General features: G+C 38.9%; 1 protein-coding gene across 1 annotated transcript in view; it reads left to right on the top strand.

The window, feature by feature from the left end:
• Positions 1-20,536, top strand: part of Tmem131 (Transmembrane protein 131) — a 77,365-nt gene extending 56,829 nt beyond the window's left edge. Inside the window, exons 21-24 of the mRNA XM_083143580.1 lie at positions 8,336-8,664; positions 10,999-11,143; positions 13,693-13,916; positions 18,116-20,536. Coding sequence (XP_082999706.1) covers positions 8,336-8,664; positions 10,999-11,143; positions 13,693-13,916; positions 18,116-18,214 — 797 coding nt within the window. The 3' untranslated portion in view covers positions 18,215-20,536. The remainder of the gene's footprint in view (positions 1-8,335; positions 8,665-10,998; positions 11,144-13,692; positions 13,917-18,115) is intronic.
• Positions 20,537-22,961: the final 2,425 nt, after the last annotated feature.

Here is a 22,961-nt window from a genome sequence, read left to right on the forward strand (position 1 = left end):
GATGAATTACTCTTCATGTAACGTCTATGTTATAGCATGATAGTGTAAGTTGCCAGTGCACCATGAGGCTCCCAAGGTAGAGAGATGTGCGAGTTAAATATGCTTCATGAGGTCTCGGGTGTAAAACTAGCATGTGTTAAATACAACTCGCGTGGGAGTCAGGGATGGCACGATGGGTGGGCAAGCACCCACCCAAACTTCCTCTGCCCACCTGATTGCCCATCTGAACAAATTCAAGATAGAAGCTTTTAGGAAAATATGAATGCCTCAAAAAAAAGAGAAAAAAAAGTATATTTTTGTCTTGACTCTGCGCACATTTTTCTTATGAATATTATCGATATTAGAAAGGCTTACAAATTATTGTGTAAGAAGTTTCGCTGTTTTTAGATTTACATTATTTTTTACTGAGTAAGATAAGGAAAATCGTCAGAAAATATGTTGATAAATAATACCTGTCAAATTTATTTCTTATTTAGAACTTGAAAAATGGTCCAGAGGAGTACAAAACCATACAAGATGAAATAAATATCTTAAACCAACCAAACACGTAAATAATGATAATAATAAAACTTCTTCGCCTTACTTCTATACAGTATGAAAAAGAATTTCGACCCATAACAAAGTTTCCTTATCCTAGCGTTTTAGGTAATGGATATCATAATTTGTGAAAATCAGAAGTTGCCAACTTCATATAAACACTGTAAGGGGTGGGGAGGCAGCAAAACAACAATAATTTTTATGTATAATGTATATACAGTAAAAACTGCATATCCCTGAACAATGCAATACTGTAAGTGGAACATGCCTTTGTTGCCACTCGCTTATCAATAACATTGTCGATATGAAAGAATGTGCTACAATACTCATAGCTGTTACAATTCCCTTTCTTTCTTTCATCTCTTACCCTCTTTCTCCACCTTTCTTTGTCCATTTCTCATCTGTTCTTTCGTCATCTTTCTATTTTTCTTGTTATCTCTCTTAGTTTCTTTTTTTTCTTCACTTTTATCTCAATCTTTCTTCACCGCTCTTATTCCATCTTACAATCTTTCTCTTTCCCTCTATGCACATCGCGCTACAATGCCAGGGGTCCCGGGTTCGAAAAGATGCATAAGTACAACTGTACGTTCTTACAATACTGTAAAAAGTGTACGAACGTGTGATGTAATTACATAATTATAATCTCTGCTGTGCTTATTGTGACTGTGTCGCATTTTTATTCATGTACGTACATGCATTAGTACTCTACATTATAAGTAATGCGAAATGTAAATCTGTCTTTCCATTATTTCCTGCAGCGCTCTATACTGTACTTAAAGTCAACCCTGTATAAGAAGGAAAACTGTTAAGACGGAAAATTTTGCTGGGAACCATCATGTTCCGGGATAGACAGGTTTTACTGTACTTCTTGAAGAATTTGGGGGCAGAAAGTGCCTTGTGCCTAACGCCAGTGCCTATAATTGTCAGTAAATGAAACTTTTTCCAAATGTTTTAAAGCACTATGAACAAGAGAAAAATTGCTACATAGCTACCATTTGATGAATTTTTTGTGTAAATTACTTTCCTCAATATAGTATTTAAAAGTATTTGCTCTCACAAGTGCTATGCATATTTCTATTGAACCCTAGCCAGCATATCTTTTCCTTTGTTGGCCATATGAAAATTTACTTCAGTAAGTGATAGTTTCTGTAATGGCATCAACTTTTCGATATTCATTTTGCTCAAATTTATTTATTTTACCATGTTCAGTGATATCTTGAGTGAAAATTCTCGTTTAGAGGCTGGGAAAGTTTAATGAAGAATGAACAAGAGTTTTACATTCCTTGTGTGTTTTAAAACTTTCCCAATAAGACATTAATTAAATGCAAAGATTCATATGCACATATCAATTTGGGAAACTTCGTGAGTCAAGTAAAATAGTAATTTAATAACACTTATTCATGAAGAATCATTCTTTCCAGCTATAAACTTATAATATGTATAGTTTAAGCTGCATATTCAAGATCATTCATTTGAATTATGGAGAAAAAATCTTCATTGTTTTCAATGTTTACATACCTTCTGTCGCCATCCCTGAATATATAATGTACATACACACAACATGTGTCTTTTATCAAAAGAAAAACAAAGTATTTCATTTTTGAAAGGATGTTAATGTGGCAAATAAAGGAGGGCAATTGAAACTTGCGCAACTGTAAATGTCGATTTTGGCATACGTTGTTTTCTGAATCTTCTTCTTCTTCTTTTCCCTTATGCCCACTTAGGCGTCAGGTCGAAATTTCTCTGAATATGTATTATTTCACTTCATGTGGGTTATTAGCCCTACAATGAAGCTAGGGCAGTGGGAGGAGTGCTCCCTTTAAGCCTCTGCCCTTGCTTGGTTTTCTTTCTGGGTTTACTCCCATAGCCTTCGGGTCAAAACCCTTACCACAAGGCAGTGGGGTTGTAGCTCTTCCGCCTCTTAGGATGTTGGGACTCTACAGTCTTTTCCATCTCTAGAGCCATTGGCCGGTTTTCTGTTAGGGTTCCTTCCCTTAGCCTTTGGGGATCCCTCCCCTCCCTACAAGGCAGTAGGGGCAGTGCTTATTTAATGGTGGCACTTCCTTGCCATGTCACAATGCTGTCATTGGGCTTTTCTGGGTTTTTATTGAGTATGGACTTGCCAAAGACCATCCTCCCCAGGCCCTGTTAGCATTGTCGCCTCGGTCCGGGACTGCTTATTTGGCATTGCCTTGTTCGCAGTTAACCACCATATCTGGTGGCCGTTCGCTATCCGCCACCTGCGACCCCCGCCCAGTTGCTGAGGCTCACATCAGAAAAAAGCTTCATTGAGGCTTCTACCGTTGTTTTCTGAATCTAAATGCTAAAATTACACTGAGTTTTTTGAATTTTTGTTTTAAGTCCACTTACGCAAAGTAAGGCTAATGGGGACTGGACCTACAGTTTAAAATCAAGTCTGAACCACTAATCATCTCCACTGGGTATGCTAAAATTACATTTCATCTTTTCTGCTAGGTGGGCGTACCTCCATGTAGCATGAAACCTTGCCCCTCTCTTAGGGGCGGCGCTTCTTTCACAAATATAAATACTTCTTGTAACCTAATAGCTTTCGCAGTCTCTTGCATAGGTTAAAAATTATTATTTCTTCTATTAGTTTCAGAGAATTAAACAGTACTGTTAATTAAACTGTAATTTGTCACGTTCACATAATAAAGTAGTATGTAGAAAATTCCTTCTTAACTTGAAGGGATAAGACAATATATCCGCTATACAAAGTGAAGTACACAGTGAGGTGATTATATCAAGACTGACACAGGAAAGACAGAAGAAATTATAGAGGGGAAGAGGAATGAGTAGCAACAGATTTTTGAGGACAAAATCCTGCCAAGTGTTTTGTCGATAGGTGATGGCATCGAGTCCCTTCGCCACCTTTTTCTAGAGTGAAGTGGATACAGATGAGAAATTTGATTAGAAGAATTGAGAAAATGATTACACTCGCGTGCATATGTGTATGTGTGTGAGAGAGGGGGGGGGGCACAAGCATAGAAATAAGTATGTAAGAATAAATAAGAAAATGTAAAGAGAAATGGGGAAAGAAATACAAACAAAATCGGGAAAGAGGAGAGAGAATGAATGTTTGTGAAACTCATATATACTACTTTATATATGCCCACCGTGATTTATCAATATCTGGATCCTGCCCACCCGGTCAAAATTTTCTGGCACCGCCCCTGATGGCACGTAATGTGTTAAAAGCAGAAAAGCTGTAACAGATTTGGTTCCCTGCATAAAAATCTTAAAACCATCTTGTAGAATAACAGGACAGGAAGTGCCAGCCAATAAATGCACAATGTAACACAATTAAAGTGATGTTTTTTAGAATTATTTGCCTATATATACACAACTTTTGATGTTATGTTTTGAGAAAACACACTCCCCTCATCAGACATTCAGAATTTTTAGAATGTCATCTTTAACTTCAGAATACCTTCATGATCAAGAGAAAAGAACAGAAATAGCCAACTTGTAAGACATTTGGGTTCTTGATAAATATTTGAAATTGGCAATCTCAAGTTGAAATGCAACTGCAACTTTCAGTTTGCCAACTATCTGCACCTTTTAGGGTACCACTTTTGGTGAACAAAAAGCATGATAGCATGATAGAAAATTTGGATAATTTTACATTTCTTTGGCCAGACAATTTGTCTTATATTTTATTGAATTTTGGGTTTGTGTCATCTTCCTGCCTCTGTGGTAAAATTGCGCATTGGTGCTCACACTACTTTCTTGGTCGAGCCCCCACGTTATGGACGCCAAAAACTTTTGCAACGTCCGTACCCCCTATATGCAATTACCACCTCTAAACACTTCAATTAAGAGGACGGCAAAAGTCTACCCAAAAGTGCTAACTTCTTACCAGTCATGGAACATAGACTCAAAAAATATCTGAGGGCTTACTGGGATAATGAAAGGTTACACCAGCTTTAGATATATATATAACTGGAAAAAATGGATAAAAGCAAGGAGAGCCAAAAGGGCTAAATAAAAATCAAAGAAGGAGAAAGGAAACACTCACCAGACAGTGGAAAAAGTCAAAATTTTCGCTAGCTTAGTAGCATCATCGGTGTGAGACTAAAGAGACGGAACCGGAAGTTGGGGCCCTGCAGAGTTGCCAGGTCCCCATCGAAGAAGCAGCGGTGCGTAGAACGAAAAAACACTGTTTCGTCACCAGGCTCGTCGTAAACTGTGAGTGTGTACGATGAGTTGGGAGGGAGGGCAGGAGGGATGGGATGGCTTGGGAGGGACAGTGGGTGAGGGATGGGCATTACTGGGTGGCCTTGTTCAGGCCAGGTGGAGTGGTTGCACTCATGGCTGATATATAGGCTCTCTCCCATCTTTTGCGAACAGAGGTGTTGGCTGGTTGGTGTAGGAGATGGATGATCGCTACCCGGAAGCAGTCGTTGAAACTGATGTTGTGGTGGTTGGTGTGGACGGCGACAGTGAAGTCCAGGTTGTGGGTGGAGGAGTGGTGGTTATTGATTCGGAGGTTGAGGACCGTTGATGTTTCCCCCAGGTAAAAATCACCACAGATGTTGCTGGTGAGGATGTAGATAAGGTTTGAGGCATGGCAGGTCCCTTTGGGATGGAGGGTAAATTTGCCAGTGGCCCTATGCACCTGGAGGGTGTGAGAGGTAATGAGGATGGGGCAGGTTTTGCACCTGGGGCGGTTGCATTTGTGGGAAGGGGGGGGGTGTTGGGTGTGTGGTGAAGGAGTGTTGTGGACCAGGATATTTTGGAGGTTGGGGGGGCATTTGAAAACCACTCTGGGCTTGTCGGGAAATATGTTTTTGGTTTCAGGATGGATCACTGTGGAGAATGAGGAGAAGGGAGTGTAGTGTGTGCCTGATTTTGTTGAGTTGGGGATGATATTGGGTGATGAGTGCAGGTGGGTTGTTGGCAGCAAGTTTCTTGGTGGTAGTGAGTTCACCCTTCACCCTAAGGGCACCTGCCACTCATCCAACCTCATTTACACCCTCATCTGCCAAATCTGCGGCAACTTCTACATAGGCGAAACCTCCAACCCCTTGAATCTAAGGATTAATAATCACCGTTCCTCCACCCAAAACTCCGATTTCACTGTTGCCATCCACACCAACAGCCATAACACCACCTTCAATAACTGCTTCCGTGTTGCCATCATCCATCTTTTACCCCCCCCCCCCCCCCCCCCCGCTCTGACACATCTTTCCGCAGGCGATGGGAAAGGGCCTACATAACAGGCATGCACGCCACTATACCCCCCGGACTCAACCCTGGAGGGTGCGGGAAGTGACATTTGCATTTGCATCTGCAACCGCCCAAGGTGCAAAACCTGCCCCATATTTGTCACTTCCCGCACCCTCCAGATCCACACTGCCACCGGCAAATTCACCCTCTACCCCAAAGGAACCTGCAACAGCTCTAACCTAATTTATATCCTCACGTGCAACATCTGTGGGAGCTTCTACCTGGGGGAAACATCCACAGCCCTGAACCTCCACATTAACAACCACCGCTCCTCTACCCAAAACCTGGACTTTGCTGTTGCCATTCACACCAATCACCACAATATTCCTTTTAATGACTGCTTCCAGGTAGCAATCGTCCACTCCTTGCCCCAATCCACCAACACCTCAATACGTAGAAGATGGGAGAGGGCCTACATATGGACCATGAATGCAACCACACCTCCTGGCCTGAACAAGGCCACCCAGTAAAGTCCCTCACCCTCACCACCACCTTTTCCCAACCAACCCCCCCCCCCTCCCAACCACCACTCACAGTTTTCGACAAGCCAGGTGAAAGAACCAATTTTTTTTGTGGTACTGTCAACCCTTTTTTTTTCCTTCGGGACCTGGCAACACTGCAGGTCATGCTTACTCTTCCCTCTAGTCGCTTAGTTATACAACGTCTCTCTACTCCTGAAGATGTGATACACCATCACGAAAATTTGAATTTTTTCTTTGTCTGGTGAGTGTTTTCTCTCTCCTCTTTCACTATTTATTTAGCCCTTGTGGCCCTCCTTCCTTTTATCCTATATATATATATATATATATATATAATGGATAAAAGCAAGGAGGGTCAAATGGGCTAAGTAAAAATCAAAGAAGGTAAAAGGAAACACTCACCGTGTTTCCTTTTACCTTCTTTGATTTTTATATATATTAGTTTATTATAATCTCAATAAAAGAATGTCTATTAGCACACGTGTCTTTACCTGTAACACCTATGTGCATTTACCTGTACCACCTTTGATCTCGAAGAGATAAGGAGGGCCCAGGGAACATCCAATTTATTCCTCGCAGTGAGGTGCCGGGGGGGGAGTACGGGGACCTAATTTTATTTAGGGCGTTGATCACTGCCGACATCACAGGCTCCTCTGTAAGAAAAGTAGAAGGCATGCAGTACCCCCAACCACAGCCGGGGACTGTCCATAGCCAATCAGTACCCTCGGCGTTAGCTGGGAATTGGCAAGCCGGGCAGGTAGAACCTGAGTACCTATCAGCCGAAGCGATTGGACCAGGTAGGTAGGTTGCTGCTAGGCTCCTCTTCTTCTTTCTTCTCCCTCCCTCCTTCTGGAATGGCTACTAGGCTTCTGGCTGGGAGGCCGGTTAACCCTGGATGTTTGCCCGTTGACATCAGGAGCCAACTGAACTCCGGGCCTCGCTGCGCTGGCTTTATACTCGCCGTGGCTCATGGGCGGTGAAAATCCTAACTACGAGTACACGTTGCCAACTCACTTTTTGATTACATATTGCAAACTCCATACTGCAAATTATCAAGGTTTGACTTTATCACTAGATGCACGTGTTAACATAAACTAAAACTGTGTACATTTAGACAATACAATTAATAACGAGTCACGCAGAACTCTGCATTACTAACAATGTGTTTAACTATGTAAAATACAATTATTAACGTTTTAATGAACAAGTTGGATTTAAACAAAGCGTATGCCTCGCAGGGACATTTAGCATGCATTCTTTAACCAAACCTTAACAAAACATAATATGGCGACCACGCAGGGTTGTTAAATGTGGCGACCACACAGGGTCATTACAATTGTGAAAATGAGAATGGTTGGCAATTAGAAGAAATACACGAGAGAACAATCGCAGAGAATGCTTTATTCTGGATTCCAACAAGAAACTCAAGTGTGATGAATAAAATAGGTTTTTGTAAAGTTGTAATGACAAAAATGTTTCATGTTTCTCAAGACATTTATGGATACAAAAGTGAAAAATCATTTGTAATAAATTCTGTTTGCTTTAAGAGATTGATTGATTTGCTTTATTTTACTATGCTTTTTGTGCCACTTTTGGCTAATTTGTGAAGATGGGTATGAGTGATGGATGATATGATGAAATTGATGAATGGACACTCACAAACATCCAGGCCCGAATTTGAACGTGGAACCCCTGGTGTTCTGCCACGGGGGCCGGCTGCTTTAAGAGAGAATGTTATACTGCCAAATGACATCTACGGAAGTTCAGTTTCAAACCTTGTTCTGTATTGCTTGCCATTGGTAACTTGAAAAAGAAAAGAAGTTCTTGTGTTAACATACTATTAAAAAAGGACCTAGTTGACCTCCGTAACAAAGTGCTTACCACAGTATGCTCTGACACCAGTGGTCCTGGTTTTGGATCCAGTGTCCCTTTGTCGATTCCATCATATCATCGACCATTCTCATCATCGCAATTAGCTGAAAGTTGCAGGAAAGTGACACTAAACAATAAAGATCAAATTGAACCTTCCAGAAGATACTGTTATTTGAACTAACATTTAATTTTCATCTCAGCAAGTTTGTCATGTGGGAGCAGCAGAACCCCTCCACCCAGCTGGGACCACAAACTGTTCTCAGGAGAGAGTTTCAGCGATGTTGTATCTCGCTACCCACCTGCAGACCGGAATAGTGAATCGCCTGTCCTCTACTCAAGTGTTGTATCCAACTCCGAAAGACCAAGCATAAAAACTCCAATAGGCAGGAGGAGTGACTCAAATTCCTTGGGTCCTATTGGTCAGAAACCTGGATTTTGGGTCACTGAAACCTCTTCAGCTGAACAGTCAGATAGCAGTATATTTTCAGATTCATTCTCTGAACTACCAAGACCGGATAAATTATCAAAGGTGAGAAAACTGTTTGAATTCTAATATATGATGTTATGTATAGTACAGTTCGACAAGTTTTGTTGGTGTGTTTACTGTTCATCACTGTAATGCACTCAAGAATTTTTTTTATAGATAGCCATGTTATTTGCAGAATGATATTTAGTGTTCTAACATTTATGACTTTTAACCCTTAGGCATTGAGGTTGTTTTCTTGGTATAAGTACCAACTGCCGAGCTGTTTGAAATTATGTACTGCTCTAACTAAGCTCAGATCTAACTTAAAATTGAACCTTTGTTGTCCTTTTTAAAGTAGTATCTTAAATTATAGGTCACATGATCTATAGCTAACCTTCGTGACAGTTCCATGTGTTAGAAATGATTTTTGAGGAAGTTACTTTCCATTAGTTATTGCATGACAAATACTTATGTTTGAGCTTTCATGTGCCTGTAGGTGTGCACTCTTATCTCCACAAAAACTGCCACTTTGTATCTGTCACAGGTATTCCATGTATAACATGCACCCCAGTTTTCTTGGGGATAAAATTTTGGAAAATCCACATGTTATGCATGTGTAAATGTGGTACATTTTATTTTTGAAGCCTCGAGCACAGAAATATTGGATTTTTTTATGGTATTTTACATTTTTAAGCACAAAGTGAGTAGAAATTCATGAAAAAGGGCAGTTTTCATTTTATGCCAAATTTGCATTATTTCGAGATTTCAGATGCATGAAAAATGTGTTTAGAACATGTGTGGTACATGTTCATTGCGGTGGCACATACATAAACATTCTTTTTGCAACAATTAACATTTTTCAGTGTTATATTTTCAAAAACTCAAGGTTCTGCATAATGATGCACAATAAAGCTCATGTAGCAATCTAATTGAACATAGTCAAGATGCAATATGTTCCCAAAGTCACCTAATAAAATACGTCATCTTCTGGGATATGTGTTGTTCATTACAACATTGGTGCAAATATCACTTTGCATATAAGCCAATGTCTTAACCTTTTGAGTCCCAAGGCCATTTTCACATGTAAGCCTCTCTGTCCCGAGCCGATTTTGAGCAAAATGCAGAGTTTCAATTAAATGAGTGTAGATCGGAGACTAATTGCCCTAGAGAGATGAGTGATATACCGTTGTACGCGGAATGAACCAGAGATTCAGACTATACGAAATTTATGCAAATTCGGCGTATATTTGGTGGGGGTGAGGGGGCTAACTCTCAAAATTCCAAAATTTCGAAGAAAAAAAAAATTGGTTCCCCCCCTCAAGAAAAAAGTACATGACAGTGTCGACATGCACATGGAAATGATCGCTGACATCTAAGGAACACAAAAGTATTTGCATTATTATCATATGACCAATGTAACTTGAGTTGTACCCCCAAAAGGAATGGTCGGCACGCCACTGATTCATGCTTCAAAATGCAGCGGTACCTTGAAATGACTTTAGCTCAGAGACTATTTGCCCTGGAGATATGAACGATATACCGTTGTATGCAGAATGAATCACAGATTCAGACGATATATAATTTAAGCACATTCGGTGTATATATGAAGGGGGGAAATCCCCTGAAAATACTTTTTTTTAAAAAAAATTGGGTTTCTTCCCCCCCCTGCCCACCCCCCGAAAAAAAGGATATGAAAAGTTCAAAATGCACATAGAAATTATCACTGACATGTAAGGAACACAAAAATATTTGCATTATTATCATGTGACCAATGTAACTTGAGTTGTATCCCCAAAAGGAATGGTCGGCATGCCACTGATTCAATCTTCAAAATGCAGAGTTACATTGAAATGACTATAGCTCAGAAACTAAATGCCCTAGAGATATGAAAGATATACTGTTGTACGCAGAATTAATCACAGATTCAGACGATATATAATTTATGCACAAAAATAGAAAAGTTGTAACGTAAAAACTACGACCTTGACACAGCGTCTCGATCGAGACGCTTGGGACCGTGAGGGTTACATTTGGGTATCTCGATCAAGACGCTTGGGACACAAAAGGTTAAGGGTAAGGGCAATTTAAAATTGTTCTGATGGCCGAGCAATAATGAAAGCTGCATGTATCTGTACAAAGAATGGTGGGTAGGTGCTTAAGTACGGGACTAGAAAGGAATAGATTAAAATTTAGTGAAATTATGACTGAACCCAGGATCAAACCTGGGCCCTTTTCATCCCATGGCCAATACTTTTAACTGTCCATGTGATGGTGCACTTTAAACTGTAGGTCCAGTCCAGGTTAGCCTATCTGTGCATAAAGTGGACTTAAAAACAAGCAAATAAAAAGTTTTACTTTTCTATAGAGTATTAATGATGCTTGTCATATTTTTTACAGGTTGATGATGGGCTGCCATTCATAGGGGAGTCAAATTTGGCTGAAATTAGTCCATTGTGGGAACAGAAAAATTCCAACATCATGAAGGTTCTGCACGAAGAAAGACGAAAACGTTACGAAAAATACAAGCGACAGAATCACAATGGCAAGTCTTTCACCTGCCTATTCTCTCTCTTTAGCTAGTATTAACATACCAATTGTATTAAAATATTACAGGTGTTATGCAGTAAGTACAGCAATTGGAAAACATGTTCAGAATGTGCATCTAAACACACAGAAAATCCAAACATTTTCATCAAGATTTTAGAATTACACAATCAGAACTTGGGCAGGGTTTGTCTCATTGACAACTTTCAAAAGGTCAGATCCTGTTCTTGTCTTGATTTTTAAAGAGCTATGTATCTTTGTACTTGTTCTTTTGTATTATTGTATAATAGAAACCTATTTTATTGTTCTGAGATGTGCAATAGTTTTAGTTTTTTTTTCTTTGTAGTGTCATAGGAACTGAGAGTGGATACTGTTAAGGGAAATATTTTTTCTGGGCAGCCTTGTTTGCTGAAGTGTTAAGCTTAATCATCCAAGGATCTTCTGCCACCTTCCTCTCTTCTGTCATTACTGACTGAATGATTTTAACATATAAAGCTAAGAAAACTAGAACTAATAGTCAAAATATAGCAGTCTTTTGGATAGTATATTAAGATTATTTAGGTAGTTGCAAAATATTAAATTAAAAACTTTTAACTCGAAATTGGGGCTGCAACTTAAACAGGTTAACCACGAGTGGCAAAAAAGCCAGTTTTTTTCTACTTTCTTTCAGGTTTAATTGTATCTTAAGTTTGCATCACTTCTAACTAGAAAAAATAACTTCCATGAATTTGATAGAATGCACCCATTTTTCACCTTGCAGTCAAGGTGTCCCAGGTTCGATATGTAATGGTTTGGGCATAAAACTAACTTTGTCATACAATTTTAATTTAGAAAAATTGTTGCATTCATTTCCTTTTTTTCCTCCCTAGAAGATAAAACAAGTATTCAGATTTGAGATTAATAGACTAGATTGTTTGAGAGGAATTTTTAAGCTATTATAACAATAAAACCTGTCTGGTTTTTAAAATATGTTGATACTAAGCAGGCGCGGTTGGCCCTATAGCGCACAGGATCAGTTAACCCCCAGTAATATATGATAATCACCTCGAGAATGAACAATAAACAATGTCTTTACATTTTCACATTATTTCGCTAAAAATTCCTCACAATAAGTCATGTATTTGTGCCCGTAATACGGCGAACTCTTTTGCTGAGAAGAAGAAACCGCAAATCGGCCACCCTGATACAGACCCTCAGTTGAACCCCCACAGGACAGCTCTTGCCATTGTGAAAGCTTCGTGCGGGAGCAGAAGCTCGAGGAGGGTATAGGACAAAATACATGGAAGATAATATTGCAGAACCTATGTCTCCACCCAACGGTCATGCGCAGTTCGTTCTCTCACAGAAGCCGCGGGACAAGGCTCCGTTCTCGCTGCTTCCTCCGTTCCAGTGTTGCTCTGTGGGGTTCAAGTTTGAAGCGCACACATTACATATTCAATCTTCTCTTTGTATCATTTTTGTACCGAACTTCTTGGAATAAATGCAAGATTGTGGCAGAGATGGATGAGTGGAAACAAATAAAAGCTGGAATTAGATGCGATGAATTAAAATAAAGGAGATACATTACCAAAATAGCTCGTGCATGCATTCAGGGGTTTTTCCTTAAAGGTGGAAACACTTAGCGTTCGCGAAAGAGAAAGAATGGCGCAAAGAAGTGACTCAGTGTCAATCGTCTCAAGTTTGTTAGTTTTTGAAGTGCTTGGATACTTGTTGGAAAGTATTAAGTGATGCTGCGAGTGAAGCGAGGGATGGACTTTACCTAGGTTATGTCATTTGATGCAGTGTAGGCGTTGCTGTCCACACAGAAATGTACATAATTAACGTAAACAAACTTCCTTGTCCACTGAAAAAAAGCATGTGCTAGTCGACCAGCCCCAAATTTGAACAAACCTGTCGCGTATCAATGAAAGGGTCTCAGGTTCGATTTCCAGTATGCACATGCCATTAGTTGCCATTTCCCTTTAATAAATGTAGGACCAGTTCTGATTAGTCGGCATAGACGTCCGGAAGGGGAAAAGGGGGCTGCCCCCATGGAAATTGAATGTAAACCAAAAATTATATATTATACGCATATAATTTAATTTCAGTCACAGTAATTGATGGTAATTATTATAAAAGCGTTGCAGTAACTTCAGACTGAAGGAGTGTTTTTTGCTCCTCCTGGGGAAAAAAATATATTACTTGCCCCTACTTGAGGACGTCCATTCCAACAAAACTCAACTTTTTTCATAAAGGTACAATTTATTGTAGGTTCAGCCCTAAATTTATTCACACACCCCTAATACAAAACCTTATACTCCCAGATAAAAAAAAAATTAAGCACTCCCCCCATCCTTTTGTTAGGCGAAGGAAGTTTATTTTGCGGAAACTGAATATATGTCACATGACTTCAGTGAACCCCCGGGTAAATAATGCACGAGCCGCGCCTGATACTAAGTGACATCAACAAGAAGGTCCAAATCATTCAGGTTATTCATGTGTGAATTTTGCATTTTGTATTGAGTAAGTTATTTGTCCATTCCTAATTTTTAATATTATTGATTCCAGAAGCTTGGCCAAGATTCGACACATTGCCAACAACCACAGAGTCATTGTGGGATTCTCACCTGATGTTTGGCCCACTGCCATCACAGGCTGAAGAAAGATCCCCTGCTTCTCTCTGGGGGTCTCTGGTTGGAGGAATGAGTTCTGTGTGGCCATCTTCACTGTGGAGTGCTGCCCCAAATCTTCCTGTTCCAGATAAGAAGAGTGATGATGAGGCTGATGTGGACGTAAGTACTTCAAGTAATTTAAAATTGGTTCCATGATAAGACAAGGATCATAGATATTTGCAGTGTTATGTACGCTGTTCTCCTTTTTGGAACAGGGACACTTTACAAGCTGAAGCACGTTCTCTCACGATATTTCATAAACTACTTGATACTATGTATTTTACTAAGAATACTGTTGGTTTACTTAATCATTAGCAGATGGTAAAAAAATGTTGTAAAAAAAGTTACGAAAACATATTTTCAATATGTAACATAGAAATAATTAATAAGAAATAACCTAAACACTTCCTCTTCAGATTCAAATCGTCACAAACTTTGAAATATGAAGTAGGATTCGTGTGAAGAATTTCCACAATGTGTATACAAGTAAGGGTGGCCGCGGTGGCTCAGTCGGTAACGTGGCTGACTACCATGCTAAAGTTCCCGGGTTCGATCCCCGGCCGGTTCAAATCCTGGAACTTTTCTAACGCTCACCCAGCATCGAATAACATGGGTACCTGGGGGAAACCCTGGGGGGTAAAGGTGGTCAGGGGCGTGATGCTGATCACATCACCCCCACTCACGACCGGATCAAGAAAGTGTGGGGCGTTACCCCCACACCCCCTATACGCCTTCATGGCATTGTGCTAAGCACAGGGGAGCACTTTAACTTTTTTTTTTTAACTTTAGTATACAAGTAAGACTCATCACAGAAACAATACACATGCACAAGAGTTGAAGTGCGAATGTAGCACATCGTTCATTCACAATGTGAGTGTAAAGCGAAGGTTTTACGATGATAGAAAGTGAGTTTGAATCCAAATGGATTCGCTGTTTTAGAAAAGAAAGATAAAAAAAGTCAGGTTTAGGGCATATTGCTAGAGTGTCCTCAGCCAGCTCCTGGATTAGTCTCGTGTGTGTTTGATAGTGGTTTCAGCTAACTGAAAAGCAAATACGTGTTAAGATTTGGCATGGAATTAATAAAACATAAACATGAATTGTGTTCTAATTTTCTTCACATCCGAAATAGTAATAGCTGTTTTGTTCTTGTTTTTAAGACTGTGGAATAAAAGTGCACTCATAATTGAGGTAGCAATATGCTTTGGTGGCGAAGCTCAACTATCCCATACCATGTTTTATTCCTGTCAGTGGCCGTTACCAAAATATACCATCACATACAATGGATTTATTTTATTATTATTTTTTTTTGTATCGAATATACAAAATAGATTAGTTATGTTGTGCAGAGAATGTTACTTTATCTAATGTTAAACCGTATTACATTACTCATGTTGGTGTGTTAAATCTCCATACAGGAAAACCTCGTTAACACGATATTGGTTAATACGAAGTACTTTTTAGTCCGAAGTTCTTCCCATTCCCCAGCTGATAAAATAGGATTTTTTATGTATTTCGGTTGTTTACAAGACCCTTCCGCAAAACTAGTTTTGTTTAATTTGAAGTAGATACCTGTGTACATTGAGAAGAGAAGATCGAATGTGGAGAGAGCTTGACCTTGACATGCTTCCTTGTCCTAAGAACTGCTGACAACTTGGGGGGGGGCAGCCCAAAAGGTCCATTGGACTTGCATTCTTTGTCAATGTGCACAGCAGGTCAATGTCTTTCATCGCTGAATGCGCTACAGTGGAAATATTCACAGTGCAACAGGAGAAATGCAAGATAAGACCTCAGGGATGTTTCAAAAGACAGGCGCATGGCACCTGGAAGTTTTGTTCATCTGTCTAGCTCTGAATTCTAGTTTCAGTACTTTCCCGTGACCAAATCTTGGCCCGGTAGCCAACAACTTCCGGTAACTGCTTTCATTCAAAACATGTTCTTTGTTCCCTGTAACACTTCATAGAAAAGGAAATTGTTACAAATGATGAAAGCCATACAGGCCAACTAAAGATTGTCAACTCGCTTAATGCGTTGTCATCCAGATTCCAGCAAAAGTTTACCTTGATCTTACATTCGGTATGTCATAACTCCGTTCATACGTTTTCCCAACTGTGCCGGTAAAAAAAAAAAGTGTTCTGTTGGCTGAGTGACATCTCCCTCTTTTCGTCAGCAATCGTTGGGGGACAATGCAGTGTGTTTCAGCCCTGATTTTCTTGTGTGTGCGCACATGGGCTGATTAGAGACGAGGGTGGAAGTGAATTCGTTCTCCTTTTCTCTGACGTCTAAAATGAAGTAACCAGTCCTGAATATGTTCTTCAAAGCAAACAAAAACTCATTCTCCGCCACTGGTGTGCAGGGCAATGGGATCATTGCAGATTTTTTTTTCTTTTTTTAATGCAGCATCCTGCATAGGAAATGTTGCCCGTATGTCTGTTACATTAACAGCATGGTAAAACGTAGAGGAGGATTATTTTCTTTCTTCTTCACACTGCTAATTAAAGTAAGCATTATTTTTAAAATGCCGAGGATTTTCTCTTCCGCTACATGTTGCTCGAACTACCAGTCTGTCTCATTGTGTTTATGCTGCAGCTGGCACCAGTGTCTTGTCTAGCATCTGCAAAGCTGTCACTTGCCGATAACGACATTGAGAATACTCCTAAATAAAACATTAAATCGTCGATTAACGTGAGAGTAAATAACGATCTCCCATTTTGACCCAAGGTGGCCGCGGGGGCTCAGTCGGTAACGTGTCTGACTACCATGCTAGAGGTCCCGGGTTCGATCCCCGGCCGGTTCAAATCCGGGAACTTTTGTAACGATGGAAGCGGCCCCGGTGCACACCCAGCGTCGAATAACATGGGTACCTGGGGGAAACCCTGGGGGGTAAAGGTGGTCAGGGGCGTGATGCTGATCACATCACCCCCACTCACGAAAGTGAAAGTGTGGGGCGTTACCCCCACACCCCCTATATGCCTTCATGGCATGGTGCTATGCACAGGGGAGCACTTTACTTTACTTTTACCATTTTGACATCTGAAGATGCGCAGGTTTCATAAAGCCGACTTTTGCTGGCGCCAGTGTGACTGGTATCAAGATTCTTCGAGTTTCGCTTGCAATAAGCGAGATATTGCTTTTCTTTCCATAGGTCTCAGTGCAAACGGGTTAACTAGAATTGTAAGAATTTCCTAGAACAATTGAAAAAAGGTAAAATTATTATAAATCCTTTTTTTTTTGTGAAAACGTTTTCATGTTCTATTTTCCTTCTCACAACACACATCCTGTGCATAACAGGTTGTATAACTACCAGGATAAATGGTGTTACCATCTCCTAGGAATCTTTGTGTCCGGTTGAACTCCTTTTAAGCTGAAAATTGGCGCAAATTCCAATAACAACCCTTTTCCCGGGAACTGTGAAAGGTCGTTGTATCGAGAGTTGACTGTATAAAGCTTATTTATTGAGCTATTACGAAGTTTAAAACATCCGTTATGGGGGTAATTTATACTCTAATTTATTTCCACCTAAAAAAGAGGCACCACCTTGAAAAGTTTGGATAACTCAAAGTCGTTTAATTCGAAGTTGACATTTTTTGGTTCCTTGAACTTTGTATTAGATATATGCACTTTTCTTTTACAATTTTATAATTACTGAATTCTCCCAATGTCTATTTAGACTTGTAATTATTACAAATTTTCTAAAGAAAAATATTAAATGTTGTACACTTGGAAAAAATCCTGGATACATACATTAAATTTTTCTGGGTGCAGATCAGTTTCTTAAAAGTGTTATTCATATTTTGAGAAATGAAAGATGCGGTAGTAAATATATTAGTGAGAGCTGATGTACAAAGAAGTGAGTACATCAGCTTTTTTTTCTTTATTCATATTTTGAGAAGTGAAAAATGCAGTAGTAAATATATTAGTGAGAGCTGGTGTACAAAGAAGTGAGTACATCAGCTTTTCTATGTAAAACTATTAAGTTAAAGATTTTTGGACATCAAGGTTAAAAAGTTTTTGTTTTAAGGTCACTGGAATGTGTTCCCAACAGGAATCGAAATTACTTGTAGATTTTTTTAAAAAGTGAAACGTCAATAATTTATATGTGCTGAGAATTTTTCTTCCATAAATGTTTCCCAATTTATATTTAATGTGATATCAAAATAATTAAAACTTGCATATTTGTTATATCGGTCCATTTCTTTCAAAAATTTGTTTCTGACAAAGCAGATATGTCACGCATAACTCATAAGTAAACATCGGTTTTAGCATTGTTTACACTCTATATATGATGCTACATGTAGTTTTGTTTTACCTTGATATTACAGAAAGGGCTTGGTTTCGATCCATTACGGTCTGTGAACAACATCTGGTCTCCTGGGTCAACAGATTCCTCATGGTCATCTCCCGGCAAGGACACACTCTGAGCCTTTTCATGCATTTGCTTTTGATTTTGCAGTTTTGAGCAAATTAGAGTATGATATACTTGCACAAACGTTTGGTTCAACTATAAACATGTCTCTCTCCTAAAATTGATGTGGTTTTGTCATGCAAGAGTGTATTTTTGTAAATGAGCCACAAGTGATTATCACATTGTGTACTTTTTGGTTGTTGGAAATCACTGGATGAACTGTTTGTAAGTGTAACACCAGTGAAAATGTACACAAGTAACTGTGGGTTGGAGTGGTAATTGAATTTTGTCTTGTAAAATGTCACAAAATATTTGCTACAAATTAACGAAATATTTTTATTTAGTATTTTTTTAAATTAATATGACGTCAGGAGTACAGATTTTACTCCCATTTTTATTCTAGACAGTTATTCTTATTTTGATATTTCAAAAATTACAATTCATATAATTTGTTCTGATGCAACCTGTAGACATTTCGACTATTAATATTTTGTTCCGAATCATGGAGAAATTTGTTTCCTTTGCATGAATAAAAAAAATACAAGTAGTTAATTGGATGTATGCACATAAATTAATAGAAATGCATATTGATATGACCTCTTCTTAATTGGGACCTTATTCAGAAAAAATCTCTTTTTTTCACAGGAATCAGGTTTTGCATTATCAGAGATCAAGTATCTCATTAACTGAAGCTCTATTTTACCTAATTGACATTACACCTTAGTGTTATCTTTTGTAAATATAGAAGAAAGAGAAAAGACCTTCCTGAAATATCCCATATCAAACATTCCAAGTTTTAATGGGCCTGTAAATCACGTTGTGAAAAAAAAATATTTCTTCAAAACTATGTACCATATTCACATCAAAGTTCCAGGGAAGATTGGGCATGACCTAAATCAGTAAAATAACAATCATTACTACAAAAGCAAAAAGGCTGAAAATCTATATCATACAAAGAAATTTTATCTTGTTCTTCACAGCATAGTAATGTATATATTGCCTTTTTTTTCTTCTGCAAAATATGGAACGCAATGCAACATGATTTGAATCATCTTCAAACGTATCCTGAGATTTTGCATAAATTAATTCCTTGTTCACTCTGTATATATAGCATTGAAAATTAAAACTTCCCACTCTAATAATGCATTAACAGTGTCCATAAACAGTTTTTGTGAATAATTTGAGAAGCTCTATAGTAATATGGAATATGTAGTTCCATTATATTTTCGTATTTTTTTTTAATTTTACAGATATGTAAAGGTTGCTTTTATATAGACAGACAGTCATTGAAATAATGAATTTATTTTTTTATTATTTGGTTTTGTGGTCAAATGCTAAACTAGTGTGTGCTTGTGTGATTTTATTTTGAGATATAGTAAAAAAAAATGTGTTAATGCCCTGTATTGTGACAGGTGTGCATAAAATCAGTGTTTAGATTGTTTATTTTATTGAAGGTTTACTTTAAAAGTACATGGCTTTTTTATGATTGATGTCAAGACTTTTGAACATATTATATAGTTGAACCAAAGGTGTTTGTGAGAGACATACTTTTCGTATAAGTAATGGTTGTGTTTGAGTTTGAGACACTTTTCACTTTACAAAAATTAACTAGTGTGAACAAATTAGTATACCTGAGCTGCCTAGCAGAACAGAATGTCAGGGATTATTAATATTTTTTAATGTAGGAATGGCCCAGTGTGATTTTTTCTTGCCATTTACGTATTCACATTTTTTTAAAATTTTGTGATGAAGATGCTGTTGTTTTTTGAGCATCATTCTCATACATTTCTAAGTTGCAATAATTTTGAACTGGCAGTTTTTGTGTGAGTGACTTGCACACCTACAAAAATGTAACTTTTCAGCATTTTTCTTGTCTTTTTGTCATATGTGAACAATGTACAACATGTGTTACATATCTGGAACCAATTCAAGCATTTGGCTGTTTTTATTTTCTGACTTTTTACGCAAAACAGTAAAAGCCTGTTGATTTCACTGCCTGTTACACTATCAAGTGTTGGTTGGAAAGTGTCAAACTTGCTGGCAAATGGGGATGACTTTTTTTCCTTGTACATGAGCATGTGTTATGAAGGCATTTTTTCCATGTCAGATGTGTTCAGATTTGCTCATTCATTCGTTTGTACATAAAAAAACAAGAGAAAGTTTTAATTTTTATTTTTTTTAGTTGTGTTTTACGACTTCACACTTAAGTACATCACCAAAGAAATGTATGTTCAGTGCTCAAAATAAGAAAATATGACAATGATACTCTGATGTTAATTCAGACTACATTGCTGTGAAGAAAAATAATAAAAAGAAAAGCTTTAAAAAATAAACCTTGTGTAAGTACTCTGTTTTTTAATGCAACTATGTTTCCTAGTGTCCAAGTAGGAAGTTACAATAGAAATAGTTCATGTGTTGGAAGTGATATAAAATTCAGGTAAATTTGGAAAGCAGCTGAAGTACAGAAATGTTGGTTATATTTATCATTTTATCTCATCAATGTGGGATCTACAAAACTTCCCCCCCCCCCCCCACAAAATATTACCAAAGGCCCCCTACCTTCACACACACATTATATATACAGGGGTGGGCATAAGTAGGTATACAGTTGTATAATAGGTATATTAGGTGGATTGAGATGAGTATTTTGACCATGTGTTTGTGGCTGCTACAGGAAAATTTCTCTTTATTAAGTTTCCCAGCTTTGCTCAGTTTGTCTGTTGTTTACTAATTGTTAATTTTTCATTATCTTCAGTTTCTTGTGTCGCGATGGCTGAGAATTTAACTGTATACTTACTTATGCCCTCCCCTGTATATATATATGTATGTATATTTATATATTACAGATATATAAATTATGTGTGTGTAAATTCTTGATCTTATGTTGACAAAGACACATACAAGGGCCTACAGGGTGATTCAAAAGTCCCTTAACACCCCCTATAAAAAGTAAAGGAGTTAGGCTGGGTACAATTGGTCATGCATGATCAATTCCTACTAAGAAACAGGTTAGGCTTATTGGTGGATGCCATATTGAATTACACTCAAAAATTTTAAATGGGAAGCGGGTGATGTGTATAGGTGCCAATTTCATCAGAGATTTGGGGAAGGGGGGCAAAGCTAAGTAAAGCATAAAAACTGATTTTATTTCTGATTTTGGGGGATGGAGGCAAAGGTTTTTTTCTTTTCCAAGTTGTGACCTAATATTAACCTTTGAAAAATTGTAAGTACAATAACTAGCTTTGACAACAAAACATCTATATCAGGCTACATCGAACTTTATTAGCTGGACAAAAAATTCACTACTAAAGTGATTATGTAATTATACAACATAATACTTTACATGTGACTTTTGACAGAATTTGATTGTCATATTCAGATTAGTGTACTTATTCCTACAATCCTTTATAGGACTTTGATATCTTCACTCATATTTACATATAAAAAGGAAGGCCTAAGATAGAATTTTCATACAGGCGAGGTCGATTTTTAGCACCCCAGCCGTCCACCCTGTCACCCCCTGCCTCAAGCACAAGACACTCAAACCGAGTGATAGTCCCACATCCCATTTTAGAGCAGAATCCTGCGTAACTTCCTGTTGTGTGCGAAGTTTCTGTGTGCAAAAAGTTATGTAATATATTGAAAGTTATAGTTATGTAATATATTGAAAGTTATACATTGGGCCCCCTACAGGGGGGAGGCCCCCCCCCCAAAGTTTTGGCAAAGTTTGTGATTATATATATATAAAAATCAAAGAAGGTAAAAGGAAACACTCACCGGACAGTAGAAAAATTCAAAATTTTTGCTAACTTCGTAGCATCATCGGTGTCAGGAGAAAGAAACTGAACCGGTTCCGTTCATGGCCCATGAAGTGGTTTGCAAACTTGAGCAAGAGTTTTTGGCTACCCAACCCCTCCCCTGGCTCCACTTCATTGACATCTTCATGCTCTGGACACATGGAGAACCATCCTTGTCAGCTTTCCTGGACCAACTTAACCACTTCCGTTCCCTAAAATTCACCTGGACGCACTCCCCCAACCAGATCACCTTCCTGGATGTGGACGTGCACATCGATGGAGGACACCTGACTACCTCCATCCACATAAAACCCACCAACCACATGCAATACCTACACTTCTCCAGCTCCCACCCGTTCCACACCAAAAAAGCCATTCCATTCTCTCTCGCCCTCAGGGGACAGCGCCTGAACACTTCACCCACCTCCCGCCAGAATTATAACCTCCGCCTACACCAGGCCCTGGTCAACCGTAGATATCCCTCCATCCTGGTCACCAAGCAAATATCGCATCGCGAGCTGCCTCACACACCACTACCACCAAGAAACCTGCTGCCACCAACCCACCTGCACTCATCACCCAATATCATCCTCACCTCAACAAAATCAGGCACACACTGCACACTCTTCTCCCCATTCTCCACAGTGATCCTGAAACCAAAAACATATTTCCCAACAAACCCAGAGTAGTTTTCAAACGTCCCCCCAACCTCCAAAACATCCTGGTCCACAACACTCCTTCACCACACATCCAACATCCCCTGCCCATAAATGCAACCACCCCAGGTGCAAGACCTGCCCCATCCTCATTACCTCTCACACCCTCCAGGTGCATACGGCCACTTGCGAATTTACCCTCCATCCCAAAGGGACCTGCCATGCCTCAAACCTTATCTACATCCTCACCTGCAACATCTGTGGTGATTTTTACCTGGGGGAAACATCAACGGCCCTCAACCTCCGCATC

The sequence above is a fragment of the Lepisma saccharinum genome, chromosome 1 (genome assembly GCF_977018435.1).
Source record: "Lepisma saccharinum chromosome 1, izLepSacc3.1, whole genome shotgun sequence".
NCBI classification, from domain to species: Eukaryota; Metazoa; Arthropoda; class Insecta; order Zygentoma; family Lepismatidae; genus Lepisma; species Lepisma saccharinum.